Source organism: Myxine glutinosa, chromosome 11 (assembly GCF_964187855.1).
Source record: "Myxine glutinosa chromosome 11, kmMyxGlut1.1, whole genome shotgun sequence".
NCBI lineage: Eukaryota > Metazoa > Chordata > Myxini > Myxiniformes > Myxinidae > Myxine > Myxine glutinosa.
Window position 1 is genome coordinate 44,594,506 of NC_136271.1, and position 27,423 is coordinate 44,621,928.

Consider the following 27,423-nt stretch of genomic DNA (forward strand, 5'->3'; position numbering starts at 1 on the left):
CTCTTTCACGAGCCTCGATCTTGTATACAAAAAAAAAAAAAAAAAAAAAAAAAAAAAAAAATGAAGATCAAATAGCTGTATGTTGAAACATGTTGAAAAAGTCAAAACTTTACATGGGGTGTACTTACTTTTTCACGTGACTGTGTGTATATATATATATATATATATATATATATATATATATATATATATATATATATATATATATATATGTATGTATGTATGTATGTATGTATGTATGTATGTATGTGTGTATATATATACATACATACATATATATTGTTACGTTTGTGGGGGTAGATGATGATGATAAAATAGTACAGGTAGGATCGTATCGGTGTAGCATGGACTGTGGATTCGTAGGAGACATCTCGATGTATTTCAGCAGGGAAACTGGAGCTTTAAAGATTGTTTATGTGCCTTCACACGGAGCTATGCTAACTAGGTAGGGATTGAAGTTAATTTTCCCCAGTCTGCGTTTATGTGAGTGTTATGATTTACGGGAGCGAGACATGGGTAATGAACGTAGAGCAGCAACGAAGGCTGGAAAGGGTGGAAATGCGAATGGTTCGGTGGATGTGCGGAGTATCGTTGAGAGAGAGGAGGACAAATGATGAATTGCGAAAGATGATGGGAATAGAGCCTGTGATTGATGCTGTGAAGAGGAACAGGTTGAGATGGTTTGGTCATGTGTTGAGGAAGGATGAAAGTGACTGGTTGAGAAGAGTGATGGAAATGAATGTAGAAGGAAGTAGAGGACGGGGAAGACCGAGAAAGACTTGGCTAAAGATGGAGGAAGAAGAAATGCAGGCAAGGGGGTTAACAAGGAGAGATGCAGAAAATAGGGCAAAATGGCGAAGATTGTCATGGGGACCGCAAGGCTAACCCCCGCTCTTGCAGGGAAAATGGCCTTAAAATGCATGTTGTGTGTGATTTCTCCCTGTGGTTTTTCCTGTTTTTTTACAATTATAACAAGGCCAGCAATAAAAAAAAACCTGTTACAACAACAACTACAACAACAATCGTCCATTAACAAAACCATAACCGACACCATGCCGACAGAAGCCGAATGTTCTGATCGGCAATTAAACCCCGCACACCAACAGAGTAAGGGAAAAGGCCACGCCCCGAAGTTCGTCATTGGCCAAGCAAGACCATGGGGCGATTCGACGGCGCTCGGCGATTGGGGAGAGTGACGGAAGCCAAACAGTTCAATCTTGGTTTCATCAGACCACAGAATCTTGTTTCTCACAATCTGAGAGTCCTTTAGGTGCTTTTTTGCAAACTCCAAGCGGGCTTTCATGTGTCTTTCACTGAGGAGAGGCTTCCGTCTGGCCACTCTGCCATAAAGCCCAGATCCGTGGAGTGTTGCAGTGATGGTTGTCCTTCTGGAAGTTTCTCCCATCTCCACACAGGATCTCTGGAGCTCAGCCAGAGTGACCATCGGGTCACCTCTCTTACCAAGGCCCTTCTCGCCCGATTGCTCAGTTTGGCTGGGCGGCCAGCTCTAGGAAGAGCCCTGGTTGTTCCAAACTTCTTCCATTCAAGAATTATGGAGGCCACCGTGCTCTTGTATATACATATACGTATATATATGTATATATATATATATATATATATATATATATATATATATATATATATATATATATATATATATATATATATATATACGTATATGTATATACTGTTACGTATTACCTCCCCAAACCCCGGTTATGGTGCACCTCAGAGTCTGGAGCGGGAATACGGCAGAAAGATTTGTTCTTTTGTGTTTTCTAATAAACCATGGTAAAACCACACCAATGGACTCATAGAACAAAACAAGTAATTGTATTAAGAACTCTCACATCTATATATATATATAAAACACAGTTTGTGTGTGTGTGTGTGTGTGTGTGTGTGTGTGTGTGTGTAATGTTACCGATAGACTCCTAAACGGAGAGGCTCACGAACTTGATATTTGGCACAAACATGGCCATTGAGCCTGGGAAGAACATGGCCGACCTAAAAATTTATTTAATAATATTTTTTAACCATATTTTTACCTCAGCGCATTTCAGCGAGCAATATTATGACCGGAATGGCAGAGCAGCGCGCTGATTCGCTCAGAGCGATCACGTGATGTTCCAACTTTGCCGCCATAATCTTACAGTTATGCGTTCGCACGTAATTCAGTTTTTTCACATTTCAGCGAGGAACATTGCCATTCACACCACATAGGTTTTTTTTTCTTTCATCTTTAGATCCATATTTTTAGCCATAATGTAGCGAACGTAGCGTAGCTAACGTAGCGTTAGCATAACGTAGCGATCCTTGCTCAGGATCTTCGTCAGGTTCGCGAGCGAGTTAGCCAAAACGTAAAAGTGAAAATATATCGAATTTTTTATTCATATTTACCTCAGCGCATTTCAGCGAGGAACATTATACACGGAATCTCAGCTGGTCACAGAGCAGCGCGCTGATTCGCTCAGAGCGATCACGTGATGTTCCAACTTTGCCGCCATAATCTCACAGTTATGCATTCGCACGTAATTCAGTTTTTTCACATTTTAGCGAGGAACATTGCCATTCACACCACATAGGTTTTTTTTCACTTTCATCTGATATTTGTGATTTATTTCAAACAAACTGTATTTCCCATCTACACGGCCATGTATTCCTATTAACGTTATGTAAAGTACATAAATTGTGTGGATTACATCATTTGTGGATGTGATCAATTGCCAGTAACCATCTATATCCCTCCCCTCCCCTTCCCTCCTCCCCCTCCCTCCTGCTCCCCCTCCCTTTCCCCCCCTCCCCTCCCCCTCCATTCCCCCTCCCCCTCCCCCTCCCTTTCCCCCATGCCCCTCCCTTTCCCCCCTACCCCTTCCTTTCTGCCCCACCCCTTCCCCATCCCCTCCCCCCTCTTCTCCCCTCCCCCCTATTCCCCTCCCACCCCCTCCCCCTCCCCCTCCCACCCCCTTCTCCCTCCCATCCCTCCCCTCCCCCTCCCCATCCCCCCCTCTTCTCCCCTCTCCCCCTCCCCCTCCCCCCCTCTTTTCCCCTCTCCCCCTCCCCCCTCCCCCCTCTTCTCCCCTCCCCCCCCTCTTCTCCCCTCCCCCCCCGTTCCCCTCCCCTCCCCCGCCCGGCAATGCCGGGTACTTCTGCTAGTACACAATAATAACACCATTAAAGTACAATGAAAATGTCACTTGCATCAAATGAACAATACATATGATGGTACCATAATTCCCCAATGCTCTCAAAGCAATAAACTCAAGATACGCCCAATGTGAGTGAAATATAACCTTCCCCAAAGACCGTGCATGGATCTCCATGCTGGTTGAAGCCATGCAGAACAACGAGAACAATAGGCAGGTATCGGTACGATGGCGAACGAGGAGTTATGAGGTGAGAGGTCGATCAGGGAATTGAGCCGATATGTAAACCAACGGCGCTCCACACGGCGAGGTTGATATGGAAATCCCAACGACACGATAAGATGCATCAAGCGGACAGCCTCTTCTTCTTCGAGGACAAAATGGCATATAGGCCTATAATGGAGGCGCTTGATTTCTCTCCAACAATGACTCACCCTGGTGTTGGGCTAGCGGCTAGGGTGCCGGCTTAGGATCCTGGGATCCTGGGTTCGAATCCCGGTCGATCGCTGAATTAACGCCAGGGGGGTTGACTCAGCCTGTCATCCTTCTGAGGTCGGCTAATTGAGTACCAGTTCACTGGTAATTCCCTGTTTGTCGTTAAAGGCGGCAAAAAGGGTTGGCGTCAGGAAGGGCATCCGGCCGTAAAACATTGCTTCAAAAAGGGGACCAAAAAACAACAACAACCACGGTTCCCGAAAAAGGCCAACCCCCGCTTTGCGGGGAAAAATGGCCTCTAAAGGTGTTTTTTTTTACAATGACTCACACTTGGTGATAAAACCTGAGACGCAGGTTTAATTGCACTCGCAATAGGTGAGTGTCATGGACAATCCCTTTCCCAGGAAGCCTCAACTCATTCGCGACCAATATCAAAAAAGTCCACTCGCAGCCTCGACGCAATTCACGGCTGTATCTCTATCATGGCCGTTCTCCTCCTCCTACTCCTTCCGGTTCTTTGCCGCGTTTTCCTTTTTCATCCACAAACATTTTTTTTTACCTCTGACTAAAATCATCTCCATTTCACACAAAAATCTTAACAACAATATTGCCTGAAACTAAAAATCCTACAAGTATATAATAACAAAAAAGGCGGAAGTAACGAATCCGTAACACTCCCCACCTTCAAGGAAGAAAGTTTGAACACAGTGAAAACTTTCTTTCCATACAAAAAGTATCTTTAACAACCAAAAGTAATACCCACACCCAACAACTACAAATCAAAACTATGGCTGATCAAATCCCGTATGCCAAAAAAATTCAAAAAACGCACAGGAATCCTCAAGATTAATTCACTCTGGATAAAGCATCGGCGTCTACATTGTCTCTGCCCTTTACATGCCTAATTTCCAAGTTGAACTCTTGCAAAGACAAGCTCCATCTCATCAACCTCTGATTTTTATTTTTCATTTTTTGAATGAAGGTTAAGGGGTTGTGATGGTTAAGAGGAAAGGTAGTAGTTCCCAGATAAACCTCATAATGCTGTAGAGCTAGTAGAAGAGCAAGAGTCTCTTTTTTCATGGTGGCATAATTTTTCTGATGTCTGTCAAACTTCCTCGAATAGTAACACACCGGGTGATCAATGCCATCATCACCTTCCTGCAGTAGAACTGCACCAGCCCCCACATCACTTGCATCGATGGCCAACTTGAAAGGTTTTTGAAAATCCGGCGCTGCACGACAGGAGAGCTCATCAATATCGCGTTGACTTGGGAAAAGGCAGCCTGGCATTTGTCATCCCAAACAAACTTGTATAGCGGTTACCGCTGGATGTACATAATCGCCTTGCACCGGCCAGAACACGGCCAGACGCGCCTCTCCCGGGCATGCCCGGACTCACTGTTCCCGGGCACGCCCGAACCTCCCGGGCACGCCCGGTCTCGTCTTTCCCGGGCATGCCCGCTCTCGCCTTTCCAGGGCTCGCCCAGAGCGTCCGGGCATGCCCGCTATCGCCTTTCCAGGGCTCGCCCAGAGCGTCCGGGCATGCCCGCTATCGCCTTTCCAGGGCACGCCCAGAGCGTCCGGGCATGCCCGCTATCGCCTTCCCAGGGCTCGCCCAGAGCGTCCGGGCATGCCCGCTATCGCCTTTCCAGTGCTCGCCCAGAGCGCCCGGGCACGCCCAGCCTCGACTTGCCAGGCCGCAGCCAAACACGCCCGGGCAGGTCCAGACTCGCCTTTCCAAGGCTCGCCCTTGATACCCGGTCATGCCCGGTATAGCTTTTGCCGGGCAAACTTCCCGACATAAATGTGTATATATATTGTTGCCCGAAAAACGGGCTTGTCAGAATACCTGAGCTGTTTTGTTTCAATAAAGCAACTCGGACGAATTCCGTCTTTGGTCGCGTCAATTCTTTCGACTCGCGTTGGAGCGCAGTTCCTTCATTGGTGACCTACCGACATGGATACGGCAGTGACGCTTAAACTGCCTACCTTCTGGGAGACTCACGCGGCTGTTTGGTTCGCCCAGGCGGACTCCCAGTTCGCCCTGCGAGGCATCACCGCGGACGACACCCGCTTCCACCATGTTGTGGCGGCGCTCGGTCCCGCCACCGCGGCCCGCGCCTTGAGCCTCCTCCAGCACCCGCCTGCTGCTGACAAATACGACGCGCTGAAGACGCTCCTCCTCGGCGCTTTCGCCCTCTCACCGGCAGCACGCGCACGGCGCCTGCTTGACCTGCCCGAGCTCGGCGACACGCGCCCGTCCGAGCGCATGGACTATATGCTCTCGTTGCTCGGCGAGCACTCTCCGGCATTCCTGTTCCGGGAGCTGTTCCTCCGTCAGCTGCCTAACCCGGTACGCCTCGCCCTGGCTGGCACGTTGATCACGGATTCCCGCGCCCTCGCCAGGGAAGCCGATAAGATCTCCTCGGCGGGCCAGCACATCGGCGCGGTTACCTGGAGCCCGCCGCCGTCCGAGGCGACGCCCACGACGCCCGAGCGCCCTGCGCGGTTGGAGGCCGAACTGCCGGTGCAACTGGCGGCCGCCACGCCGCACCGCCCGCTTCCGACACGACGGCCGGGGCCTCCACCTGACCGGGCATGGTGTTATTACCACGCCAGGTTCGGACACAAGGCTCGGACGTGCCGGCCCCCGTGCACTTTCGGCAGGTCGGGAAACGGCCGGGCCGGCATTCATTCCCAGCCATGAGCGCCGGCCACTCGGGCAACTTGCTGTTTATTCGGGACAAAGCGTCTGGACAGCGTTTCCTGTGCGACACCGGCGCCCAACTGAGCGTCATACCTGCCTCCGAGCAGGACAGGCTGGACGCAGTTTGCGGCCCCTCTTTGGTCGCTGCTAATGGCTCGGCCATACGCACTTTCGGCCCACGCGTCGTCACCCTCTGCTTCGGCAGCCAGCGCTTTCAATGGACTTTTGTTACCGCCAGCGTCCCCGTGGCTTTGCTGGGCGCCGACTTCCTCTGCGCGCACGGGCTGCTGGTCGACGTCAAACGACGTCGCCTTGTCCACGCCGAGACCTTCAGCTCCCTGGCGTGCACAATGAGCAGCTCCGCGCCGACCGAACTGGCGTGCGCCCTCCCGGCAACGAACGAGTTCGCTCGCCTGCTCGTGGAATTCCCGGCCCTCACGCGGCCGACGTTTTCGGCCGTCGCGGTGCGGCACGGGATCGAGCACCACATACCCACTATGGGCCCGCCGGTCTACGCCAGGGCCCGCCGCCTCGACCCAGCCAAGCTCGCCGTGGCAAAGGCCGAATTCGACGCGTTGGAGCACCTCGGCATCGTGCGGCGCTCCGATAGCGCATGGGCCTCGCCACTGCACATCGTGCCAAAGCCGGGGGGTGGATGGCGCCCGTGTGGCGACTACCGCCGTCTCAATGACGCTACCACCCCCGACAGGTACCCGATCCCGCATATTCAGGACTTTTCCGCCCGTTTGGCGGGACGGGTCATCTTTTCGAAAATTGACCTGATACGGGGCTACCACCAGGTACCTGTCCGGGCGGCCGACGTCCCGAAGACGGCCGTCATCACGCCGTTCGGCCTGTTCGAATTTTTGCGGTTGCCGTTTGGCCTCAAGAACGCGGCCCAGGCGTTCCAGCGCTTGATGGACGGCGTGCTGCGCGACCTGCCGTTTCTTTTCGTCTATCTGGACGACATCCTCGTCGCCAGCACGTCCCGCGCCGAGCACCTCCTCCACCTCCGAACACTGTTCGGTCGCCTCAGCGAGCACGGCTTAATTGTCAACCCGGTCAAATGCCACTTCGGCGCGACGACCGTTGACTTTTTGGGCCACCGCATCACCAAGACCGGGGCCGTGCCACTGCCGACCAAGGTCGAGGCCATCACCACGTTCCCGCGTCCCCGTTCCATCAAGGCCCTCCAAGAGTTCCTCGGCATGGTGAATTTTTATCACCGATTCGTGCCCCGCGCTGCTCAGCTCATGCGGCACCTTTACGAGGCCCTCCGGGGCAAGCCGGCCAAGCATGACATTGTTTGGTCCGCGGCCATGGACGCGGCCTTCGCCAGTGCCAAACGGGCCCTCACCGACGCAACGCTGCTGGCTCACCCGGTGCTCAACGCGCCCATCGCCCTCACTACAGACGCCTCCAACTACGCGGTGGGCGCCGTCCATGAGCAATGGGTGGACGGGGTTTGGCAGCCACTCGCTTTTTTCAGCCGGCAACTCCGGCCGAACGAGTTAAACTACAGCACGTTCGACCGCGAGCTGCTCGGGCTATTCCTGGCCGTTCGCCATTTCCGACACCTCCTGGAGGGCCGCCCGTTCACGGCTTTCGTCGACCACAAGCCGTTGGTCTACGCAATGGCTAAGGTCACGGAGCCGTGGTCGGCCCGCCAGCAGCGCCACCTCTCCGCCGTGTCGGAGTTCACCACGGACATCCAGCACGTCGCCGGCAAAGACAACGCCGTGGCCGACTGCCTTTCGCGGGCCAGCGCGAACGCGGTCCACCTCGGCGTGGACTTCACGCTCATGGCGGCCGACCAGACCACCGACGCCTCGGTGCAGGCACTCCGCGTGGCGGACACGGGCCTCCGCCTGGCCGACATCCCCTTCGCGGGCACCGTCCTGCTCTGCGACGTCTCCCAGGGCCAGCCTCGCCCCATCGTGCCCGTTTCCTGGCAGCGCCGCATCTTCGCCTCCATCCACGGCCTTTCTCACCCGGGCCGGAAAGCTTCTCAGAAGCTGGTGTCGGCGCGTTTCGTCTGGCACGGCCTTCGACGAAACATCCGCGACTGGGCCAACGCCTGCACGGCCTGCCAGCGAGCCAAGGTCCACCGCCACACCCAGGCCCCGCTGGCACCTTTCGCCGTGCCTGAACGGCGTTTCGACCATGTCCACGTGGACCTGGTGGGTCCCCTGCCCCCCTCGCGGGGGTTCACCCACCTGCTCACCATGGTGGACAGGACCACCAGGTGGCCGGAGGCCGTGCCCCTCACCTCCACCATCACCGCCGACGTGGCGCAGGCGTTCATCGCCACCTGGGTCGCGCGCTTCGGCGCACCAGCGGACATCTCGTCCGACCGCGGCCCACAGTTCACGTCTGAGCTTTGGGGCGCGGTCGCCCGTTCGTTGGGGGTCACGCTGCACCGCACCACGGCCTACCACCCCCAAGCCAATGGGTTGTGCGAGCGGTTTCACCGCTCCATGAAGGCCGCACTCATGGCCGGCCTTCAGGACGACGGTTGGGCCGACCGGCTGCCGTGGGTCCTTTTGGGCCTTCGCACGGCCCCCAAGGAAGACCTCCAGGCGTCCGCCGCCGAGCTCGTCTACGGCCAGCCACTCCGCGTCCCGGGCGAATTCGTGCCTGACGCTACCAGTCCCTGGTCCGCCGCTCGCCAGCGCTCGGACCTCCAGGAGGCCGCCCGACGATTTGCCCCCGTGCCGACGTCCCGCCACGGTGGCCCCCAGTCCTACGTCCCCCCGGCGCTTCGCACAGCGGAGTACGTCTTTGTGCGTCATGACGCGCACCGGGGGCCACTCCGGCCGCCGTACGACGGGCCCTTCCGGGTCCTGCGACGGGGCGACAAGTCTTTCATCGTCGACTTCGGCGGCCGGCCGGACCGGATTTCTGTGGACCGCCTCAAACCGGCGCACATGGACGTCGACCGACCACCACGGTTGGCCCTTCCTCCGCGGCGAGGCCGCCCCCCGTCCACAGTTCCCCCCACTCGACCACCCACCACCACGTCAGACCCCTCCCCACGACCCTCCAGGGGTCGCTTCGGCCGGGTCATCCGGACCCCCCTTAAATTGACCCTGCCGGTGCAGGTCGATTCTGGAGGGGCGTGTGTAGCGGTTACCGCTGGATGTACATAATCGCCTTGCACCGGCCAGAACACGGCCAGACGCGCCTCTCCCGGGCATGCCCGGACTCACTGTTCCCGGGCACGCCCGAACCTCCCGGGCACGCCCGGTCTCGTCTTTCCCGGGCATGCCCGCTCTCGCCTTTCCAGGGCTCGCCCAGAGCGTCCGGGCATGCCCGCTATCGCCTTTCCAGGGCTCGCCCAGAGCGTCCGGGCATGCCCGCTATCGCCTTTCCAGGGCACGCCCAGAGCGTCCGGGCATGCCCGCTATCGCCTTCCCAGGGCTCGCCCAGAGCGTCCGGGCATGCCCGCTATCGCCTTTCCAGTGCTCGCCCAGAGCGCCCGGGCACGCCCAGCCTCGACTTGCCAGGCCGCAGCCAAACACGCCCGGGCAGGTCCAGACTCGCCTTTCCAAGGCTCGCCCTTGATACCCGGTCATGCCCGGTATAGCTTTTGCCGGGCAAACTTCCCGACATAAATGTGTATATATATTGTTGCCCGAAAAACGGGCTTGTCAGAATACCTGAGCTGTTTTGTTTCAATAAAGCAACTCGGACGAATTCCGTCTTTGGTCGCGTCAATTCTTTCGACTCGCGTTGGAGCGCAGTTCCTTCACTTGGTCTCTTTCTTCAGCAAATTCATTAAAGGAGCTACCACGTCAGAAAAATTCCTGCAGAACCGCCGGTACCAACCAGCCATACCCAAGAATCTCAAAAGCTCCTTTTTCCCTTTTGGAATTTGGAAGCGATCAATGGCTTCTATCTTGGCTGTCACTGGTTGCACCTGACCCTGACCTACTACGTGGCCTAGGAACACCACCTGTGCTTTTACAAACTCACTCTTAGCTAAGTTGATGGTCAACCTTGCCTCAGTGAATTTGTTGAAGAATGCCTGAATTTATTTAAGATGATCTTCCAATCTTCCATTGTCATGGTGTGGATGATGACATCATCCAGATAAGCCTCCACCCCCTCAAGGTCTGCAATAAGCTTATTTATTAGTCGTTGAAACGTAGCAGGACAGTTTTTCAACCCAAAGGGAAGAACCTTGTATTGATACAACCCATTTGGTGTGACTAAGGCCAAAATATATTTTGCACGATCGGTAAGAGGAATCTGCCAATACCCCTTCAGCAAGTCAAATTTGCTTACAAATTTAGCTGGGCCTATTCTATCAATACAGTCATCAATCCTCAGGATGGGATACGAATCTGTCTTTGTCACTGTATTAACCCGTTTTAAATCCGTAAAACAGCGAAAACTGCCATCGGGTTTTGGAACCAACACACATGGTAAGCTCTATTCACTGCTGCTTGGTTCGATGATGTCGTTCTCCAAAATATACTGAACCTCCTTCTGGAGATAATCCATCTTAACAGGGTTCATCCGGTAGGGATGTTGTTTCACGGGAGTGGCCTCCCCCACATCAATATCATGACATACCAGACCGGTACGACCAGGTACATCGGTGAACAAATGCGCAAACTCAGAAATTAGGTTGGATAATTGTCCTTGTTGCACCCTCGTCAAATGACCTAATTTCTGGTCTAGGTTCTTTAACACTTCAGTGTTCGTCAATCTGGGGCAAGCCTGGTCATCAATGCTATCGAACTTCACACTGGCCTCAAACTCTGGATTGTCTTGCACACCGACTACAGGTACGACAGGTGAGACAGGAGCCATTTTTCACACAGGCTTCCTCTCATAATATTTCTTCAGTCTGTTAACGTGACACAGCTGCCGCTTTTTCTGTCGGTCTGGGGTTGTCACCACATAATCCGTTTCATTGACCCTCCTTTCAATGGCATTGGGATCAAAATACCTAGCGGTTGACCTGGAACTGGAAGCAACACCAGCACTCGGTCCTCAGGACTGAAATTTCTTATCTGAGAAGTCTTGCTATGTCTTACTTTCATTTTGTCCTGTGCTGCTTTCAAGTTTCCTCTCGCTACGTCACAGGCCTAAGCCAATCTGTGCCTAACAGTTGTCACATACTCTGACACAGTTGACTGCAACTCCTCTTGACTGCGACTTGACCGACTGTTCCTTCACCAGTTTCAAAGGTCCTCAAACAGTGTGTCCAAACACGAGTTCAAAAGGACTGAATCCCAATGACTCATGAACAGACTCCCTCATAGCAAACAACAATAAGGGCATTCCCTCGTCCCAATCCTTGTCACATTCAAAGCAGTAAGTTCTGATCAAATTCTTCAATGTCTGGTGAAACCTTTCCAAGGCCCCTTGACTCTCGGGATGGTAAGTACTTGACCTTACTTGCTTCACTCCCAACAGGTGTACCACTTGCTGAAAAAGCTTTGACATGAAGTTGTAACCCTGATCAGACTGGATGACCTTTGGTAGGCCAACCAGGGTGAAAAATTTAATCATGACCTTTGCAATAACTATCGCAGTAACTTTCCTTAGAGGCACCGCTTCTGGGAACCTAGTGGAAGCACACATGATGGTCAGCATATACTGATGTCCAGCTTTAGTTTTAGGTAAAGGACCTACACAGTCAATAATGACCCGGCTGAATGGTTCTTCAAAAGCTGGAATCGGTTTTAAATGGCGCTGAAGGTGTTTACTGATTAGGTTTGCCCACCAGCTGACAAGAATGACAAGATTTACAGAATTCCACCACATCACATCGCAATCCTGGCCAGAAAAAATGTGCCAGAATTCTTTCACACGTCTTGTTCACTCCAAGGTGCCTGGCCAAAGGTGTCTCATGTGCCAAACTCAATATCTCCTTCCGATACAGTTGTGGCACCACAATTTGGTAATGGACTTTCCACTCGTCATTCGCTGGTACCTCCGGTGATCTTCGTTTTCTCATAAGTATTTCCCCTTTCATGAAGTAACCAACAGGTACCTTCATAGCCTCTTCCTCTGTAATGGCTTTACCAATCACACTCCGGAGTTCAGAATCTCTGTGTTGCTCTTCAACAAGTCTCTTTCGGGCAAGCACCGTTTGTTCAGCCTCGTTCGCAGATGTATCCGACGGACACTCCATTTTATCCTTTGGTCCGGATGAAACCTTATCATTAGGTTCCTTGGTGTCACTCCCTTTACTACCTTGTCTCCCAGACCTTTCCTCCAATACCTCTATGGAACCCAAATCCACATCACCTTCCTTCTCATTATCTTCAGAGCGCTTCCTATCCATAGCACGAGTCACTGCACATGATGGAAAGATACCCGGAATCTCCTGCTCTAACTGTGCTGCGTTATTTTCCACACTGGGCTTTTCAACCAACATCAGTTTACCTGAAACTCGACCACCAGCCAAATCGTTCCCGATAATAAAAGAAATTCCCTCCACAGGAAGAAGGCTTGTAAACCTGCAGTGACCAGTCATGACACCAACTCGGACTTTAAATGGACCAGATGAAGAGCTTTAACTAAGCCACCAACCCCCTGTAAGAGAACACTAACCCCAGTTGCAGTTTTTTCAGACAATGTCAAAATGCCCTCGAGCTTCAAAGATTGATGTGCTCCAGTGTCCCTTAATACCCTAACAGGTCTCTGGTTAGTTAAGTCCCCATCCAGTGACACAAACAAATACTTATGAGAAATGAAAGGTTTGTAACCGTCTTGGAAAAGGTCGTTCTCTGATGCAGTAAGTTTGGCACGGGGACCGTCACAATTCACTGTCCTCCAAGGACGATTTCTCGCACTTGCCAACGCATCCGAAGTTGAACTAGCCTGACTCCGATCCTGATTTCTTCTTTTCAGGGCGTAACATTGGGACATCAAATGCCCAGGTTTCTTGCAAAATGCGCAAGTAGGCCCGGAGTAAAATACCGTGGTCTGCCTCAGGCCCCCTGGAAGATAGGTCTGCCTTGGACAGTCAGTCTTTTGATCACTAAAATTTGAGGCTCCAGATTTTGCTCAATACTTCTCTCCTCTCTGGGCCAGTCAGGGGGAAGAGTTGACCATCCAATCAGGTTCGATACTTTAAAAGGGGTCTTTTCACCGTTCCTAAAAACTTTCATGGCAAAAACTGTCGTCTTCATCCTCTCATTAAAATACAGTAAACGTGTTTTACTTCTTCGCGCTCACAATGGATGGATTTCCAGCAGCTTCACATATGAAGGAGTCCATCTCAATGTGCTGTGGTATTTCCTAGTCAATGTAAAATTATCAAAATCTTTAGCACCCACAGCCCCCATACCCCCCAAAAAATGCACCTCATTATCCATCGTCATCTAAATAAAAGTCAAGCACATAATCATTTTGATGAGGCATGCCAACTGTAAACTCCACAGATACTCAATGCTAATAGGATATAGTACATGGTGCTATGTAGAATTATTATATGTAAGTGCAAAATTTGCTACACTAGTGGAACCAATGTTTTTTTGCATCTATATACCCTTGGCAACAAGACCTGAGTTGGTTCCATTTTTTTCAATGGCGTCTTCGTCCCTAACCCCAAGCCAAGTAGAAGTCCACGCTATGAAAACTTTCAACTTGGTCAGTACAAAGATAAAGTTGTTAATGCAACACAGCAAGACTTTGCATGGCTACTTTCACGGTATTCACAGAGGCACCATGAAGAGACATCAGACGGTATACCAGTTTGGTCAGCATACAATTCTCGTGTGTGCACTCCAGAAGAGAACAAGACACCCAACCTTGATCAAGATCACACAATGCCTATCATTAAGGCACCAGCTCATGAGTGGACAACACTGGTGACAGTTCTTGAGAAGCTTTCGTACCTCAATAGTGTTGTGTGTCCAGAAAACACTGGAACGATCTTAGTTACATTTGACATGGATCTTTACAAGAGGGCCCTAAAGTTAGAATATCTTCATGACCAATATGCTGGGAAATGGATGGTATGCCCTGGTGGTTTCCACACTGTCTTGTGTGCACTAAGGTGCCTTGGGAGGACTGTTGAGCACAGCGGGCTTGATGAAGCTTGGAGCAAGGATCTGTACAGCACTGTGACAGTAAATCAGATACTCAATGGGAATCACCACAATCGTGCTGTTCAAGCTCATGAGCTCACATTAGAGGTATTCTTTGATCTCTGGCTTTCAGAATTTCTGAAAGAGAAGCCTGCAGTTGTAGAAGCTCTATCTGCCTGTATGGATAACTTGATAGAAGCAAACAAGAAAGAGGTAGGCATTCAGGAAGCCCATCACCAACTTCTAATGGAGATTGAACATCTAAACTTGGAAAAGCAGCTGAGTGATTTTGACAGGAGCCACAGTAAATTCCCAATGTATCAATGGGCACGAATGTACATGAGGCAAGTGTTGGCGCTGATTAACTTCACACGTTCAGTGAAGCAGCCAGATTTCTTCCTGTACTTGGCTTCCTGTACTCTAGAAAATTTGTGCATATACTTCTTCAGCTACAACCCACTAGATTATGCTCAAAACAAGTTGTTAGCCAAAGATATTTCTCAAAAAACGTCTGTTAACTGGATATGTGTTTGGTGGATTTTCTGTACAAGGAATGACAAAAATGCCAGAAAAAATGGTTAATCAAAGTGTTTTATGTGAAAAGATACATACAAAATTGCAAAAAATGGCGGCCATTTTGAAAGTCAAAATGGCCGCCAGAGACGCCATTGAAAAAAATGGAACCAACTCAGGTCGTGTTGCCTTGGGTATAAGGATTCCAAAAAACATTGGTTCCACTAGTGTAGCAAATTTTGCACTACAATGACACAACACCATGTACTAATATTAAGATACAAATAAGACGGAGCTAATACTCTAGGTCCCCCGACTTTTGGGTGGTATGATAGATATCTGCAATATAAAAGCTAAATGTTCAACAGTTTTTGAAATATCTCGCACAAGAGCCAAGTTACCGAGATGGTTGCCATGGCAATATAATTCAGGCAATCACCCATGATCTAATCAGGTTGAGATAATGTCATGAGGAATATACATCTGCAATATGAAAGCTAAATGCTCAACGGATCTTCAAATATCGGGTGCACAAAAGTACATGGGCAGATAGATGATTGGTCGGTCGGACAGAGCTCATTTTAATGTCCCCGTCTCCGACCTAGTCGGAGGGGCAGGAGACAACAACTTCAACAAAAAAGCAATCCAAAAGTTCGAAGCTTACAGAAGTGTTAAATCAACCTCCGGCTAAAAGCCAAAATGTATGGACAGAGTTTTGGCACAAGCTTGCATCATGCACATGCTTTGACCGAATGTGTAATCGAGACATACTTGCAAAATGTCTGCGGCTATTTCAAATATCAAATATGCAACTTTCGTTGAACAAAGTCGGAGAATTGTATACGACAAACTCTCTTATAAACAGCTGTACACAAAAACATACCGAAAAGGTGCTACAGTTCAACTTTTAAGTGTGTAATACTGTAATACGACTTCGTGAAGTGTGTAATACTGCACCTGTATTCATCCGGCCTGGTCTATCCCAAGAAAGGTGCTTGCCATTACATGTGGTCCGGCTCCCAGGTGCGAGGTCTTGACATGGCGGTAACTTGACCAGGCAGACCCGAGGGCTACAGGATGGATCGGGAATGTTCTGGTCACTACGTGCTGCTGCTGTTGCTGCTGCTGCCAGGCCATTGCTCCCTGGCACCATGCCTTTCCTCTTGTCCTTCCTTCTACCATCGTCGATATTATTGTCATTGTCACAGTTATGTCGAAGTAGCGTTGGACGCCAGCTACGGCGGGGAGTTATCGTGCAACCTTGGGCCTTGCTGGTCGCCGATCGAAACGACGGGACCGCGGGTTCAATATCGCTGGGCAATCGGCGCCGAGAAAGTACAGTACTCTGGCGCAAAACCTTCCCTGGAAAATCGCATGCTTGGCCGGAATGACCATCTGCGTGCTTTGGCCGCTTTGGTACACCTGGCTCACGAACCAGCATGGCGCTCATGAGCGCCTCAGCATTCAGACTTGCAATGCGACGTTTACGAGGTGCGGCATACAGTGGCAGCGAATCGGGATGGTTTTCATTGGCGGCGGTATGCCATCGCTCCTGATCACGTGTCCTCGGGGGTGACGGTGCATCACCGGCACGTCCGCCAAGCGCAGCGGGGGGCAACGCACCCCCCATGGCGAGTGTCGTGGCAGCTAGAGGTTGGTGAGAGAAGCATGCAAGAGCATGGCGTTCATTCAGCGGGCTCGCCGCTTGTGCCGCACCGGTCTCACAAGCCCAGTTGCGGCCTGCTCCAGAGGACGTTGGGACCACTCGAGAACAGATGGCGTTACCAGGCTTGGGAGAGGCCATCAGGTCAGGTCTGCAAAGCAAGATAATTGCCAAAGACGTTAGTTGAAAAGTTACAGTACTTGCAAGACTGATTGAGGCCTAATGTGATGCTACAACATTAACAAGAATTTGCCTTGCAGGTCATGAAAGAGGAATGGATCCTTCACAGCCAAAGGTTGAATTAGCAGCCAGAACCAGTGAACATCCAACCACATGGTACTCGAGCAAATTGTACCCGGGCAGCAAAAAAAAATTCCCCCCCAAACAACATGTGAATGGGGCGGCTCTCGTTGGTTCAAACTCGCACATTACGTCAGGTCTTCCGTCATTACGTCCCGATTACCTCCTATTGAATCGTGAATGCGACTTCACGATTTAGACGGTTATTAACATATTTTGACGGCTAACCCTAAGTCCCTAACGACCCTAACCCGGTTATTAACATACAAACTGTATAAAACTGTTAACGTTTGGTATTCATGCAATGTAATAAGCACGACTGATAGCATGGTTCCCATTGTCACAAAGCCAAATGTCGCTTTCCTGGACAAGGATTCCAGAAGGATTGCAAGGTCAGGGGGAAGAGCTGACCATCCAATCAAGTTCGATACTCTACAAGGGGTCTTTTTCACCGTTCCTAAAAACTTTCATGGCAAAAACTGTCGTCTTCATCCTCTCATTAAAATACAGTAAACGTGTTTTACTTCTTCGTGCTTACAATGGATGGATTACCAGCAGCTTCATATATGAAGGACTCCATCTCAATGTGGTGTGGTATTTCCGAGTCAATGTAAAATTATCAAAATTTTTAGCACCCACAGCTCCCATACCCCCCCAAAAATGCACCTCATTATCCATCGTCATCTAAAAAAAGTCAATGACCTGAGGTTACTTGAGGTTAAAATGAGGTGCAAGTAAACATGCGTCCATGGCACAAATGACGAGGTTATTATGCATAAATTATATGAAGGCAATTGCAATAAGAACTAGAAAGAACAATCAGAGATTGCAAACCCTCGCCAGGATGTATTTTCAGTGGTTTTTAAGGCTTTTGTGTTAAAACAAATATGGCGGCGGAACCACGTGACCGATGACGTCATTATATATTTTTTCTCCACCAATTTATGCCTTCATGACGCTCAAGAAATTTCATCTTGATAGGATGAAGTTTTGTACTTGTCGAATTATGACGTCATAATGGAGGCACCTATGACATCATCATTCACAGATGTTATTCCCCAGGGAGAGTTCTTTACAATGAGCCATGTCTCAATTTTGTCTATTCAGCACTTTCGGAGATATAGAGGAGCAAAGCTTTTCGGTTTTTCCAAGATGGCGCTCATACCACGTGACCTATGACGTAATAATTATCATTAAAAAATTATATAGGAGGAGGTGCACCTATGGTGAAAATCTCCTGTCAATCGGACCAACAGTTGCAGAGAAAATCATATTTATTCTGCGCAGACAAACAGACAGACGAACAAACGGACTCAAATGCAATACCCTCTCCTCAGGCGAGGGTAACAAGAGGGAGAACTGCTTTGCAATACACGTCCCCTACCAAGTTTAAGTTCAATATTGTTACAGCCACGAGTTTCAAGTCTACTCCGAGGATGGGAGGAAGGGTTGGGTTGCCTCGATTCCTCACAAGATACTGGACCTGAGGCCGCCAGGTATGAATAACGCTGCGACCCGGATGGGTTGCTAAGTAAACCGAACGCTAATTAGTCGACCACATTCCTCCGTCTGATTACCATTTACCTGGAGGCCACGTGGTCTCCCAACTAGGGGACGCCCCTCATTGTGTACTAATCTTATCTTAATTAGATCTTGTCTTAAATGGGGTGGCCGAGCAACAGCCCAGTGCACACCGGACTTGGATGAGAGCCAATTAATTTGGGAATGACATCCAGCTTTTCATCTCCACCAAGTCCATCTCCACCGACACCCACTCTATCCTGACAAACTGCATCACTGAAATAAAATCCTGGCTTCAAATCAACTTCCTCAAACTTAACTGTGATAAATCTGAAATAATCATCATTGGCCCAAAAACGCTCACCAAGTCCACCCATAACTTTGCCCTCAACATCGACGGTTTCCCAGTATCCACCTCCCCTCACATCCGGAATCTTGGCATCATCTTTGACCAAACCCTCTCCTTCGACAAATACACTAAACAGATCACAAAGACAGCCTTCTTTCACCTGAAAAACATCGCCCGTCTCCGTCCATCCCTCTCCTCCATGGCTGCAGAAACCCTCATCCACGCCTTTATCACCTCCCGTCTGGACTACTGCAATAGCCTCCTCTTTGGTTCACCCTCAACAATCACCAATAAACTCCAATACATTCAGAACTCCGCTGCCCGTCTACTCACCCATTCCCGGACCCGTGACCACATCACCCCCGTCCTTTACAAGCTTCACTGGCTCCCCATCTCCCAGAGAATCCAGTACAAAATCCTCCTCTTGACCTACAAAGCCCTCCATAACCTGGCCCCATCCTACCTGGCTGACCTCCTCTCCAGACACACTCCCACCCGCAACCTCCGCTGTGCTGGTACCAACCTCCTGACCCCCCCCCCCCCCCATCCGGACCAAATTTAGATCCTGGGGGGACAGGGCCTTCTCCATCGCTGCTCCCACCCTCTGGAACTCGCTACCTCACACCATCAGAGACTCCTCCTCACTCACCACATTCAAAACATCACTCAAGACCCACCTGTTCAACACTGCATTCAACATTTAACCCACAGCATCTAACCCCTGACTATCTCCTCTCCTTCTCCCTCCTTTGTGCTTTGAATATTTCCCTATTGATTCTTCTTTTTTTGCAATTGTTTTTATGTTTTGCTATGCATTATGTTTTGCACTCTGTCAAAGCGTCTTTGGGCTTCCTGAAAAGCGCTAAATAAAATAAATGCATTATTATTATTATTATTATCTCCCAGACTAACCTTGGTGCTGACGGTGTTGGACCAATGGAGGAACGAATGAACAAAGATAGATCGAAAGAGAGTTTACCAAGAGGGGGTATATTATTTACAAGGCAAATGTGTAATGTGGGGTCATGAGGTGCTATTCAGCACTTTAGTACACAAAGCAAGCAGGCAATCAAAATTAATCAAAAAGAGGAGGTGCAATAAAAATGTGCAAAAGGGGAATGAGCAATTGAGGCTGCCAGCACTGTACAGAAAAGAAAACAGGTGAAGTGAAACAGGTGTAAAAACAGGTGAAGGGAAAAACAGGAAAAAAAACAGGAAAAAAAAAACAGGAAAAAAAAACAGGAAAAAACAAACAAAAAAAAACAGGAAAAACAGGTGAAGTGAAACAGGTGAAGTGAAACAGTGTAAAACAGGTGAAACAGGTGAAGCACTTATACCTATGCCTTACTTATTAACTAAACACAAGACATGGGCACCCAATCAGATCATCTGCAGGGGAGATAGTTCAGAATGAAAACAAAGAAACGAGGTATTTTTGACCTCTTCACTCACTGGGCTGGGGCTGTCATACCCCCGTTAACCAAACGCTAAGTTAGGGGGTAAGAGGAGGAATATTGGTGGTGTCTAAGGTGCGTAGGGTGTTGGTGCGGTGAAGTAACAATGAAGTGCAAGAGAAAACTGTGAAGAGGTGCGTATCTGGTTGTCGCTGTGGAGGCCACGGAAATGATGCAATTGTTGATGCTGGTTCGTCCAAAGTAGACGATATGGAGAAAATAAGGCGCGAGATAAGCTCACTTAATGTGTGAGTTCTTAAATGTGTTTGTGTGTGGCTATTCAGCGCTTTCGGAGATATCGAGGTGCAAAGTTTTCGTTTTTTCCAAGATGGCGGCCGAACCACTTCGTCATAATGGCGTTTATTTCATAGGAAACGAAAATTGATGATTTTATGCAACATTGGCCTTTGACCTTTTGATCTAAAAAAACAAAAACAATCGACTCCTACCTTTTGATTAGTGAACGAATTTAGTGACTCGATATGCAAATTCTTAAATTTCAGGTCAATCGGGTGAAAATTAATTTTATGCAACCTTGACCTTTGACCTTTTCATCTAAAAACAACAAACCAATCGACTTCTACCTTTTGATTAGTGAACTAATTTAGTGACCCGATATGCAAATTCTTTAAATTTCAGGTCAATCGGGTGAAAATTTGAGATTTTGTGATGCTGACCTTTGACCTTTTCACCCGATTTATTAATCTGCCTTCTCCATATTCTCATAATAAAGCTTTATTGAAAATTTGATGACAAAACTCAAATGGTAAATTAAAATTTCAGGTCAATTGGCTGAAACTTGATGATTTTATGTGACACTGACCCTAACACACACATACACACACACACACACACACACACACACACACATGGACGGATGCACACACAGACAGATGCACACACAGACAGACGCACACACAGACGGACACACACACAGACGGACACACACACAGAGGGACACACACACAGAGGGACACACACACACACACACACACACACACGGAAAGACGGACACACACACAGATGGACACACACACGGATGGACACACACGGACGGACACGGAGACACACACGGAGACACACACGGATGGAGACACCACACCGGCAATTACCACACCGGCAGAAAGCCAAGCAGCAGCCTGTCTGACTACGCCCCGCCCCCATGGACCAAAGAAGAAAAAGGCGATTGATTTGACTTCTATGGACCTTATATAAAAAAATTAGCACCCATGTCCCTCCCAAAAATCCCGGCATTTTCCCCTAAAGGCCCTAATCCAAGATGGCCGCCGGCACCATCTTTAAAAATAAAGTTTTGAACAAAAGCACATAGAATTATTCGACAAAAATAAAGTCGACCACGACGATCCCGAATTTGACATTAGTTTGACGTTACAACATCCTTTTGACCTAGGAATCCAATATGGCCGTCATCTGGTAGAGCAAAAATGCAACTTTTGAAAAGGAGCACCTGAATAAACATATTATTTTGTCTGCATCTAGAATGGTCACGAAATTGAGGCTCTGACTAGAGAATTTTTTTTCGCTGCGTATAGGTGAGTGTGGGTGCGTGCATGTGGTGTGTGTGTGTGGGGGCGGGGGGGGGGGAGGATTAATGGGTGTGTTAAATTTCATGTATTTCTATGTTTTAGGTTTCAGCTGTTCGTGATTTGAATTGAGAAGAAAGCTTATGCCAATGACCACCGTTCCGTGTGTGCTCCAGTGTGGCGGGCTTTGCAACAAAGTCACTGATGCCATTACCTCCGCCGAGAGTTGGGAAAATCACAAGAAGATGACCCTGTATGGAGCGGTCTTGACAAGTTCAGAGATGTCCACGCAACAGTCAATTGGGATAATGGTCCCAGCGGACAATGTGTCCATCCAATGTATCCTCTCTATCTCTTTGCTGACGACTCTACTCTCTGTCGCTCCATTCTTCATCCCTCAGATCGGCAGTCTGCAGCCTCCTCACTCTCTGCAGACCTTGACAAAATCACAGACTGGGCAAACAAGTGGAACATGTCTTTCAATCCTGACAAATCTCACACTCTTACGATGTCTCTCCAAAAAGACCGACTGGACAACCCTCCCATCCACTTTCTGAATAATCCTCTCCAAGAAGTTCTGTCACTCAAGCTTTTGGGTCTCACTATCTGCCATGATCTTTCCTGGAAAAACCACATTTCAAATCTGGCCTCCAAAGCCAGTCGCCGACTGGGCATCCTCCGTCGTGCAAAGTCCTTCCTTGGCACACCTGAGCTCCTCACCACATACAAGGCTTTCATCCGCAGCTCAATGGAATACTGCTCTCCCCTCTGGGCTGGTGCTCCTGCCTCACACCTAGCTCGCCTTCGCGCTGTTGAAACCAAAGCATTCAGAATCATTGGAATCTCCCGCGATGAAGCTAACTCCAAGGGCCTCTCACTCACTCACCGCAGGCAGGTTGGTGGTCTTTCCGTCTTCTACCGACTCCTCTCTGGCCTTGCCCCCCCAGCTCTCTCTGGGCTCTGTCCCGCAAATATTCCTACAGGTCGCACAAGATCTGCCTGCAACCCTCTTTTGGTTAAACTGCCAAAATCAAGACTCTCTGCTCACCTTCACTCCTTCATTCCTCTTTTCTCCCGCCTCTGGAACAAACTCCCTCACTCTCTTCAATCCCACTCCACCCTCCAAGTCTTTAAAACAGCTGTTCACCACCATCTCTTATCTTCCCCCATCCAAAACCTTGATCTTTTCTACCCCCGCTAATTTCACCCCAATTCCACTTTTTGAAATACCAACTTTTGTCCTGGAAGTCCTTGGTGTCCTTGTGCTTTATACTTCTCTCTCCCCCCCCCCCCCCTTCCCACGCCTCCTCCCCCCGGGCCCTCTCCCTTCCACACATCTCCCTGCTCTCGGATGTTGTGTGTGTGTGCTTCCCCTTTTCTCCCCATCTTGTCTTCCGCTCCCTCTTTTTGTGTATTTTGTTTGTCTGGTCGATTTGTTTGTGAAGTTAATGTTAGCTCTTTCACGAGCCTCGATTCAGTATACAAAAAAAATAAAAATAAAAATTCTGTGGTGGTGGACTTTTGGCTTTCGCTAAGGAGGGGAGCGCGGACGGACAGCTCGGCGGCGGAGCAGGAAATTCCTTTGCAGTGGAAAGGACCCGAGCAGCGGAAACGCCAGGAAATTCCTTTGCAGCGGAAACGCCCCCCCCCCCCCACCCCCCCAAAGGAGGCGGAGAATCGGGAGGGATGGAGAAAGAGCCGTCAGGCCACGCCATGAGGGACATGAATGGACCGTGGACGTAGGCAGAGTACGAGGCCATTTTGAAGGAGCTTCATGATTGGTCGGAGTGACGTCAGCTAGAAGCTTCTAGAGAGAGAGAGGGAGGAGTCGTTCTGCTGCTCGGGATCGAACAAGAAGGCTTCGCCATCTTTGGTGCTTTTGCCTTCATGCAGGACGCTGGCCATTTTTGTGGTGGCGGACTTTTGGCTTTTGCTAAGGAGGGGAGCGTGGATGGACAGCACGGTGGCGGAGCAGGAAATTCCTTTGCGGCGGAAAGGACCCGAGGAGTGCAAAGCAGAGTCTGTGTATGAGGAGAAGAGAATGCGGGTTGTGCTCGCCTCCCACCTCGTCACCAAGTGCTTATTGGTGCGCGGCGTTCTGCGCGTCGCCATCTTCCTGCTTGTGGGTTAAGGCGCCGTCACCGCCAGCCTCCTAAAAAGACCATTTACACACGGATACGTACCAGCCGGCCAAAGGGAACAGTATATTTTTATTTCATCTTTCTCCTGTGTTCGTATTTGTGTCAGTATGAGGAGACTTCTCAGTTAGGAAATTAATTTACCTCAGTTTTTATTTCGACATTTTCATTCTGTGCTTTATTTTTATTAAATCATTGTTGTTGTATTTTCATTTGTCGTGTTTCTTTGTACATGGTTTCGGTATAGACCTGTGGGTTTCGTGTAGACAAACGCCCCATGTCTCTTCTTTCCCCGTGCGCGCCATAACCACCATATATTCGGCTGCTCGCCTCAAGAGTTAAAGCAGTTCAGCTATTCGTCACCAGCGATCTTAATCGCCGGCAACATGACAGTATTTTTGCCTGTAATAAAACGGTTGAAATAATAACATTTTCAACCATAAATCTTTAAGACCAAAAAAGAAAAAAAACTCCTCCAGGCCGAAAAGAATGAGGAAAGACCTGGTGGTATAAATTGTACCAGTTCAAATTCTTCCTAAACTTTCAAGTGAAGGACTGAACGATTCAGTATTCTACAAATCAACAGCACCTAAGTTTGAGAGGGCAAAGAAACCAAATACAGAACAACATATAATTCATCCTGTCTTTCCGGAAGGATCACAAGGATCGCGTTCTCAGCCCATCTTTCTGGAAGGAACACGTTCTCAGCACATCTCCCTGGAAGGATCGCGTCCTCACTCCGTCTCTCCGGAAGGATCACGTCCTCACCCCGTCTCTCCGGAAGGATCGCGTCCTCACCCGGTCTCCCTGGAAGGATCGTGTCCTCACCTCGTCTCTCCGGAAGGATCGTGTCCTCACCCCATATATCCAGAAGGATTGCGTGCACACGCCGTCTCTCCGGAAGGATCGCGTCCTAACCCCATCTCTCCGGAAGGATCGCGTCCTCACCCCGTCGTTCCGGAAGAATCGTGTCCTCACCCCGTCGTTCCGGAAGAATCGTGTCCTCACCCCATCTCTCCGGAAGGATTGCGTCCTCACCCCGTCTCTCCGGAATCCTCACCCCATCTCTCCGGAAGGATCGCGTCCTCACCCCGTCGTTCCGGAAGAATCGCGTCCTCACCCCGTCGTTCCGGAAGAATCGTGTCCTCACCCCATCTCTCCGGAAGGATTGCGTCCTCACCCCGTCTCTCCGGAATCCTCACCCCATCTCTCCAGAAGGATCAGGTCCTCACCCCGTCTCTCCAGAAGGATCGTTTCCTCACCCTGTCTTTCCGTAAGGATCGCGTCCTCACCCCGTATCTCCAGAAGCATTGCGTCCACACGCCGTCTCGCCGGAAGGATCACGTCCTCACCCCATCTCTCCAGAAGGATCGCGTCCTCATCCTGTCTCTCCAGAAGGATCACGTCCTCACCCCGTCTCTCCGGAAAGATCGCGTCCTCACCCCGTCGTTCCGGAAGAATCGCGTCTTCACCCCGTCTCTCCGGAAGGATTGCGTCCTCACCCTGTCTCTCTGGAAGGATCGGGTCCTCATCCCGTCTCTCCAGAAGGATCGCATCCTCACCCCGTCTCTCTGGAAGGATTGCTTCCTCACCCTGTCTTTCCGGAAGGATCGCGTCCTCACCCCGTCTCTCCAGAAGATTGCGTCCACACGCCGTCTCTCCGGAAGGATCGCATCCTCACCCCATCTCTCCGGAAGGATCGCATCCTCATCCCGTCTCTCCGGAAGGATCGCATCCTCACCCCGTCTCTCCAGAAGGATCGCTTCCTCACCCTGTCTCTCCGAAAGGATCGTTTCCTCACCCCGTCTCTCAGGAAGGATCGATCGCCTATTTATTTCCATAATCAACAGGTGGCATGCTGGTACAACATACGTACAACAGGTACAACATATGTACATATGGATGCAAGGGACCGCTTAATCCTGCTTTTCGCTTCGTGAGCGCAGGTAATAAATTTAAACGAAAATAAGCTTCCAAAAACGAAGGAAGAATAATATAGAATAACTATAACTTCCACTTTATAAGTGTTGGCAGTGATACCCGGGTACCAAGACATTCCGCTTTGGTACAACCCCATTTTGATACAACCCCGCTTTGATCAGACACGCGACCCATGACATCCTCTAGATTCAAAAAACAAAAAATTGGATTCAGAAATGGATTTAAAAAATTCAATTCAAAGTAATTAAAAAAAAAACTCATTCAAAATAAATTTTCAAAATGGCTGCAAGTCAAATGTGACTGATGACGTTTGAATTATCAAACTGTATTCCAAAAACACGCGTTGATCATATGCGTGAAGTTTCACATCGATCTTGTAAGCCGTTTTGGAGAAAGTAACTTTGTAAGGTTTCTTCTTCAAATAATTAAAACATTCTGGCTGCCAAACAGTGCGACTGATTACGTTGAAATTTTAAACATGTATTCCCCTTGACGACTAGATTATACATATACCGTTTATGTTGAACCTGTGAGTGAGTTTCGGCATCTTAGATCTGCGATTGTGTTATCAGGAAGAAAGATAAACGATTTCATCATTGATAAACTATTTTGCATAAGCCTTATGCAAAGCAGTCTTTATGGACAAGCACCTGAGCTGAAAATTCTAACATAAAGTGTACCAAACATGTGTTCTATCAGTGCTTCTATATGGGTCTGAGTGTTGGATTCCCCTTCGGAAACACCTCAGAAGACTGCAGAATTCCCAACCAAGTGCATTGGATCCAACACATCATCACAGGAAGTAAGACAACATTGGGGAGCTCTAGATACAATATCTGGCAAAATGAGGCGACCACCTGGAGTGGTTGGATAATCTGGACCACATGCTTAACCACAGATTCCCAAAGATGAGCTTGGTAGGTTGACTTATCCCGACTTGCCCATGAGGTGAACCATGGAAAAGTTGGAGGGATGTGATGCGAAGGGATCTAAGAGATGTAGGGATACCACAGGACAGGTGGTACAACGAGGCACCACCTTAAAATGAAAGGTGGCTTTCCACATACTGCACAGCCCTCAGTAGACAGCCCTCAATAACTCAAAAGACAACAGCAAAAGCAGCACCCAGCAGGTCAGCTATTAAAACCAAATTCAGTGTCAAACCTGCCTGTGAACATTGAGGAAAGTGAGATGAAGAGACATAAGTGCGGAATTCCAAAAAAACACGAGCGAACAACAGGGAGCTGTTCAATGTCCAGTTTGTCAATGATGATTTGCCAGCCAAAGGGGCCTTGCAGTTCACATATGTTGCTCAACTTCTTAGGGGCCACCAGGGTCAACTAACCATACTGGGGCCAGACTTTTCGGAATCTTTTTTCCCCGTTATGGGGGTAGTGTGACCTACGACGGCAGCAGCACAACAGGACAGGTGTGTGTGTGTGTGTGTCGATGTGTGTGTGTATGTGTGTGTGTGAAGGGGGAAGGGCACCATAGGTTACTAACACTCAACAGCTCCATGTTCCACTCATCACTCTTCCGTAATGCCTCTCCCACTCCTAAACCTCGGCCCAGTCTTCTATCACACAATTCTTTGACATATCCTCTTATCCTTCCACCTCCTCCAACACTTATGCTTAAGTCTGCCGCAAACTAGCTGACAC

General features: G+C 49.5%; 1 protein-coding gene across 1 annotated transcript in view; it reads right to left on the reverse strand.

Moving 5' to 3' along the window:
- BAHD1 (bromo adjacent homology domain containing 1) overlaps positions 1–27,423 on the reverse strand; it is a 135,724-nt gene that overhangs the window by 85,851 nt on the left and 22,450 nt on the right. Inside the window, exon 2 of the mRNA XM_068130572.2 lies at positions 15,810–16,666. Coding sequence (XP_067986673.1) covers positions 15,810–16,656 — 847 coding nt within the window. The 5' untranslated portion in view covers positions 16,657–16,666. The remainder of the gene's footprint in view (positions 1–15,809; positions 16,667–27,423) is intronic.